Here is a 7744-nt window from a genome sequence, read left to right on the forward strand (position 1 = left end):
TTGCCGTGCAACCTTGCACGGCAAAGGATTCTTTGCCGTGAAGCAGCGCACGGCAAAGGTGCAACGCACGGCAGTGATGAATTTTCCTGTAGTGACTAGTACAGGGTACTAGTTGATTCATTTCCAGTTACACCACCAATCAAGAAAGAAACCTTCTTACTTAAATCTAATTTCTCACCCCACCAGTGAACATCAACCGAATTGTGTCAATCCACGACTGACAATTACATTTCAGAGATATTTGGCAGAGCTTTTATCGACAATCAACACACAGTTCCCCTGCTTTAAACGAGCGGAGAGGAAGGGCCGAGGATTAATCCCTATGAGAAATGGAGGCACAAACGAGGTTTTGGTAGTTGGCGAGCTTGCCCATGGTGGTGCTCTCGCCGCCGGGGATGATGAGCTAGTCGAGGCCCAGCAGCTGCTTCGGCTTTCGCAGCTACACCCCCTTGGCCCCGATCCTCCTCAGCGCTGCACCCATACTGGAGCCAGGAACACCGTTAACCAACCGAAGGCAAGAGAGAAAATGCCGGAGAAGATAGGCGCACACGACACACCGGCCATGTGCTCGTTGTAGGAGCCCTGGAGCGCGAGGATGCTGACCACCACCGCCATTGCCACTCTCTCCCGCGTCACCTGCCTCGGGACGTGTGGTGCAGTTCGAGGGTGGGTGAAAAGGGTGGTGACGTCACGGGAACTGGGAAGGGAGGGGAGGAAGGAGGCGCACATCTGCGTGGGCGGCGCCGCCACACGCAGTGAGTGGGTGACGAAGACGGCACCACTGGCGAGCAATGTTGCCTGCCCGATCGTCAGCGGGATAGTCTCGGCCGTCTGTTCTCGCTGGGTAGGGGCGGGCTCAAGTGGTGGCTGTGAAACCGTCAGCCCACCAGGCCTAGTGGCACATAACTACTTTCTTGCCAATTGATTTTTTGCCCTCAACCAAAAAAATAAAATCCCTCAACCCTAAATAAAAATAAATATTGAACATACCAGTCAGTTTGGCTCACTGAAAAAAACATGTTAGTTCAGATATAATTTAATTTGTTTCTTGTGAACATGATATTTGTCGTGCTAACACTATTATAGTGTTTGTCAGTCTTTTCTATTATTTGGTTTTAAAGTCAAGAAAATATGTTATAGAGTTTGTGCATCTTCTTTGTTAGACTTGTATAGAGATCTTGCGGGTTGCAGGTTGCGGGTTGCGGGATGACTTCCCTACCGGCTATTGCTGCTCCCATAACGCCAATACCTGCCATGGTAGTTTGATATATAGAGATGCTCGAGGATCGCCTTGGGGTGGCCTATTTGCCATCAGGTATGCATGTGTCGCCATCTACACTGCTTCTGGTGTTTTGGGCGTTATGTGCCCTCTCAAATCTATCGACATAAAAGACATGTCGAGATCTTGGATCATATGTTCGCCTCGCTCCGCTTCAGGTATGTCTGCCATCCGAGATCTTGCTCTTCCACGATGGTCTCTGTGATTGTTTGCTGAGTTCCCTGAATGCGCGCTCAAGTTAGCTCTGCGTTCGCTAGACGCGTCCGCCGCGGCTCTCCTTTCATCAAGTTTCTCTTGTACCTTTTGTAACTCGCGTCTTGCACAACTGAGTTTACATTGATATGATGTTACCTCTTCTGCCAATGCTTGTGTCGTCATCGGTTCTGTGCCGTTTATAGCCCTTGTAGCTCTATCCCACGTCGCTTGAGACAGCTGCACCTTGTCTCTTGGATGGGCTGCAATATACTTGTTTCCTGTTCTCCTCGTGAGATCTGCGGGATCGACATAGGGGTTGCCTAATGGGTCGAAAGCCTCAGATTGTTCATCTTGTTGTATCTCGCGACCCGATGTTGTGAGCACGCAGATCTCATGGTGAGTCGAGTCTGGACTATCGTCAAGCCCCGGGTCTTGGACCGTTGAGTTCTTGTTGCGCGATAGTGGACTTAGCATCCGCACATCTTGCAGAGCGTAGGTGACACCATCGTATAGATCAGCGAAAACCTCTTCACCAACGGTAAAGTTGGTGTTGTTGGTGAAGTCGGAGCTGGTGAAGCCGTCGGAGTCGCTATCTTGGATTAGATCGGTTCCCGCAGCTGACCCGAAAGTCATCCCGCCGAACAGATCGACGAGTTTCCCACTATCAGCGGGCATAGTGATGCATGATGGAGAAATCTCCTCATCGCCTAACTCAACGGATGATGTTGACGATCTCGAGGATTCAGGCTTGCCCGCTGATGGTCCCGAAAAAATCGGTGCCAAAAAGCAATGTGAAACGTCATCTCCATTGCTCCTTCCAGATTGGAAAATAGAGGGCAAGTAGAACTCGAAGGTGGTCAGACGAACAAAGGCGTCCAACTAAAAACAATATGGTGGCTAGGGTTTACAATTGATCGATCCTCTTTTCAGCCTCGGCTTCACCCTTATAAAGGAGGCGAAGCCGAGACTTTCCATGTCGTACAAGGATACACAATATCGGACCGTATTGGGCCTTTCCATATACTATTAGTACAAGTTTCCCTATATTGATTCTACTTTCTTCCGCTTCATATCTTCGGCTTCAGGGGCTCTAGATCTTCGGATCCACCAACTTCAACTCAAGAATATAAATAGGGGTACACATGTGGTATACCCGTTGGGCATACCTATGTTAGTATTTGATAATAGTATCCCTCTGGTGTATGTATCTTGTCTTCATCATCAAATATGTTGGGCCACTAGTTTACATGGCTCACCTTTTTGTATTTTATGGTGGTTCCATAAGGAAAGGGCATTTTGACATTCTATTAACTGAAGCATGTGCCTTAGCTACAATATAATTTATGATTTTAGCTAGAATATCATTTTAGCTTGCATATTTAGTATTTAGTGGTTACCTATTAGGGTTTGATGTCTATGCACGCTTTTATTCTTGTAGACGGTGTTGGGCCTCCAAGTGCAGAGGTTTGTAGAACATCAGCAAGTTTCCCTTAAATGGATCACCCAAGGTTTATCGAACTCAGGAAGGTAGAGGTCAAAGATATCCCTCTCAAGCAACCCTGCAATTACGATACAAGAAGTCTCTTGTGTCCCCAACACACCCAATACACTTGTCAGGTGTATAGGTGTACTAGTTCGGTGAAGAGATAGTGAAATAGAAGTACTATGGATAATTATGAGTGGTAATTGCAATCTGAAATAAAAATGGCAGCAAGCAAACATGTAGCAGAACTGATTGTAAACGGTGTTTCAAAGCTTAGAAACAAGACCTAGGGATCATACTTTAACTAGTGGACACTCTCAACAATGAATACATAAATATTATCTCTTCACACATGCTAATCTGAACCACTCTCCGGTTGGATAACTAACACAAATTCACCGCGTAGGGCTGCATAAGCACTCCTTAAAGGTCACGTTCCCAATCTATGGATGCCCCAGTCTATCACTTTGAGCATACAAAGATAGTACTAACAAGACACCACAATTCATAAGTATTTCTGTAAATTAAGCTTAAGACACACACACGGTATGCACATTGTCACCTTTACACCATGGGACAAGGTGTCTCCGGAGATCACATAATAAAACCACTTGAGTAGCATAATAGTTGAAGAATAACATCTACTTATTCAACTAGATTACAAAGCTCACGATCACATAAAGATCATACCATGGGAGAGACAGATAGACCACATAGCTACCAGTAAAGCCCTCAGCCTCGGGGGAGAACTACTCCCTCCTCATCATGGGAGTCAGCAGCAGTGATGAAGATGGCGGTGGAGTCGATGGAGATGGCTGCGGGGGAAATTCCCCGTCCCGGCAGCGTGCCGGAACATAGAATTCTCTCCCCCAGAACTTTTCTTCGATGGCGGCGGAGCTACAAAACTTTTCGTGGACGGAGGCTGGATGGTTTAGGGTTTTTGCGTCGGGAGGCATCTTATAGTCGGAAGGGCGAGGTCGGTGGGCGCCAGGGGGTCTCACACCACCCCTAGGCATGGCCAGGGGCTGGGCCGCGCCCAGGTATGGTGTGGCCGCCTCCTGGCCCTCCTCCGTCTGTCCTTTGGACTACGTCTTCGTTACAGTAAAATAGGTACTTCGGCTTTTGTTTCGTCCAATTCCGAGAATATTTCTTGTACAACTTCTCTGAAATACAAAACAGCAGAAAACCAAGAGCTGGCACTGTGGCATCTTGTCAATAGGTTAGTTCCATAAAATGCATAAAAGTGCCACGATATGTGAACAAAACATATAGAAATTGGTGTAAAACAAGCATGGAGCATCAAAAATTATAGATACGTCTGCCACGTATCAGCATCCCCAAGCTTAAATCCTACTCGTCTTCGAGTAGGTAAGTGATAACAAAATAATTTTTGAGGGGACATGCAACCAACACAATCTTGATCACTGTTCAAAAAATCGGCCGAGATACCGATTTATCGGGATTTATCGTGAATCGACTGGTTACCGATAAGATTTCTACATCTCGGCTAATTTATCGCCGCACCGATATTTCGGCCGATTTTTAGTCAGATGACCGATATTTTGGCCGATTTTCAGTGAAATTTCGTTGAAATTCGGTCTCGCATTCGATATTTACTTTCTATAGTCTTGTAGAACTATGCATTAGCTCAATATTTCCATTTTTGTTGATTCAAATGCAAGGAATCAATGTAATACTTCTGCTCAATGCTTCAATATTATCTATACATAGCATATTATATAAAATTTAGTGTCAAAAATTAGAATTTACAAAAAATTAAGCCGATAAATGGTTGACCGATAAAATCGATTAATCGTTCGATAAGCGATTAATCTCCATTTTGAGGCTGACCGATAAGTTAGCGATTCACGATTTCTTGAACATTGATCTTGATCAAGTTATTGTAAAAGCATTGTGAGCTGGATCAAAGTACTTTAAACATAGGCATGATAGATATAACTTTAACAATAGAACTTAGCAACTATGTTATAACATGCGAAGTAACTCAAACAAAAGATCATGAATAATAGTGCACTGAAAGCAATTGTTTTTTTTTAGCATGGATCAATCATAGCAAAGTGGTATTCAGCTTGTCCTTTATGGAGTAGCAAAACATAAATGCGAGGACACCTTTAAAGTTCAAAGGGTGACTAGATACAAGTAATTTGAGAACAAGCAATAATCATAATCATGAATCAATCAATAATAAATTTTGGGACTATGCACATTATACTCAGAATGACAACTATGCTATGTTAATTGGTGCCAAGTAGGAAGATGAAGACTCAACATAAAAGTAAAAGAAAGGCTCTGCGCAGAGGGGAGCAAGATTACTCATGTGTTAGAGCTTTTTATTTTAAATACAATATATGTGTTGAAAATATATTTTGAGAGGTATGTATGTCTATGTCAACGAATGACATCAAATGATCTATCATCCTTTCATGTTTAATGGCTTCAAGAGCGGCTCCCATAGAGAGAACAATAAAGTTACTCTTCTCCTTTGTTTAAACAAGCTAAGTTCATGATTTCTCAAGTACATAGTGTTAGGAGATTTTGGTTATTGGTTCAATTTAGTGGGCTGGGCACTAAACATGAAAGAGATGATAAAGCATTGAACACTTCCTCATGAGCTAAAACAGAACACAAAATAGGTAATTTTTTTGAAGGTTTAAAGGTAGTACACAAGCAATTCACTTTAGAGTGGCGGTGAATGATACGTCTCAAACGTATCTATAATTTCTTATGTTCCATGCTACTTTTATGATGATACTCACATGTTTTATACACATTATATGTCATTATTATGCATTTTCCGGCACTAACCTATTGACGAGATGCCGAAGAGCCAGTTGTTGTTTTCTGCTGTTTTTTGTTTCAGAAATCCTAGTAAGGAAATATTCTCGGAATTGGACGAAATCAACGCCCAGGGGCTTATTTTTCCACGAAGCTTCCAGAAGACCGAGTGAGATACGAAGTGGGGCCACGAGGCGACGCCACACTAGGGCGGCGCGTCCAGGCTTGGGCCCGCGCGACCCTAGCGTGTGGGTCCCCCGTGACGCCCCCTGACTTGCCCTTCCGCCTACTTAAAGCCTTCGTCGCGAAACCCTCTGTACCGAGAGTCACGATACGGAAAACCTTCCAGAGACGCAGCCGCCGCCAATCCCATCTCGGGGGATTCAGGAGATCGCCTCCGGCACCCTGCCGGAGAGGGGAATCATCTCCCGGAGGGCTCTTCATCGCCATGATGGCCTCCGGATCGATGTGTGAGTAGTTCACCCCTGGACTATGGGTCCATAGCAGTAGCTAGATGGTCGTCTTCTCCTCATTGTGCTATCATGTTAGATCTTGTGAGCTGCCTATCATGATCAAGATCATCTATTTGTAATGCTACATGTTGTGTTTGTTGGGATCCGATGAATATTGAATACTATGTCAAGTTGATTATCAATCTATCATATATGTTGTTTATGTTCTTGCATGCTCTCCGTTGCTAGTAGAGGCTCTGGCCAAGTTGATACTTGTAACTCCAAGAGGGAGTATTTATGCTCGATAGTGGGTTCATGCCTCCATTGAATGCAGGCGTGTGAAGGAGAAAGTTCTAAGGTTGTGGATGTGCTGTTGCCACTAGGGATAAAACATCGATGCTTTGTCTAAGGATATTTGTGTTGATTACATTACGCACCATACTTAATGCAATTGTCTGTTGCTTGCAACTTAATACCGGAAGGGGTTCAGATGATAACCTGAAAGTGGACTATTTAGGCATAGATGCATGCTGGATAGCGGTCTATGTACTTTGTCGTAATGCCCTGATTAAATCTCATAGTACTCATCATGATATATGTATGTGCATTGTTATGCCTTCTTTATTTGTCAATTGCCCAACTGTAATTCGTTCACCCAACATGTTATTTATCTTATGGGAGAGACACCACTAGTGAACTGTGGACCCCGGTCCATTCTTTACATCTGAAATACAATCTACTGCAATTGTTCTTTACTGTTCTTCGCAAACAATCATCATCTTCCACACAATACGTTTAATCCTTTGTTTACAGCAAGCCGGTGAGATTGACAACCTCACTGTTACGTTGGGGCAAAGTACTTTGATTGTGTTGTGCAGGTTCCACGTTGGCGCCGGAATCCCTGGTGTTGCGCCACACTACACTTCGCCGCCATCAACCTTCAACGTGCTTCTTGGCTCCTACTGGTTCGATAAACCTTGGTTTCTTACTGAGGGAAAACTTGCTACTGTACGCATCACACCCTCCTCTTGGGGTTCCCAACGGACGTGTGTTAACTGCACGCATCAAGCACTTTTTCTGGCGCCGTTGCCGGGGAGATCAAGACACGCTGCAAGGGGAGTCTCCACTTCCAATCTCTTTACTTTGTTTTTGTCTTGCTTTACTTTATTTACTACTTTGTTTGCTGCACTAAAACAAAACACAAAAAAAATTTGTTGCTAGCTTTACTTTATTTACTATCTTGTTTGCGTTCTCCATATTAAAAACACAAAAAAATTAGTTACTTGCATTTACTTTATTTACCTTTTGTTTATTTCATCATGTTTCCTCCTAAGTACACTCTAAAAGACATACCGGTAGGCCGAGGGTCTATAATTGGAAGAGATAATATAGAAGATTTTTTCACTCATGTTAGTACAGCTGAAGATTTTGAAGATAAACACTTGGTAGAACTTGCTCCTACTTATGAAATTGCTGCTGCTTCTTTAGTACACATGTTGGAAACTAAATTTGTTAATCTCAATCCTATAATTCATCATA

General features: G+C 43.8%; 1 protein-coding gene across 1 annotated transcript in view; it reads right to left on the reverse strand.

Annotated features, from left to right (window-relative positions):
* The window catches only part of LOC127308577 (probable pyridoxal 5'-phosphate synthase subunit PDX2), a 75526-nt gene extending 74888 nt beyond the window's left edge, over positions 1 to 638 (reverse strand). The window contains exon 1 of the mRNA XM_051339440.2: positions 558 to 638. Within this exon, the coding sequence (XP_051195400.1) occupies positions 558 to 615 (58 nt within the window). The 5' untranslated portion in view covers positions 616 to 638. The remainder of the gene's footprint in view (positions 1 to 557) is intronic.
* Between the last annotated feature and the right edge of the window lie 7106 nt (positions 639 to 7744).

This window comes from Lolium perenne, chromosome 6 (assembly GCF_019359855.2).
Source record: "Lolium perenne isolate Kyuss_39 chromosome 6, Kyuss_2.0, whole genome shotgun sequence".
Lineage (NCBI taxonomy): Eukaryota > Viridiplantae > Streptophyta > Magnoliopsida > Poales > Poaceae > Lolium > Lolium perenne.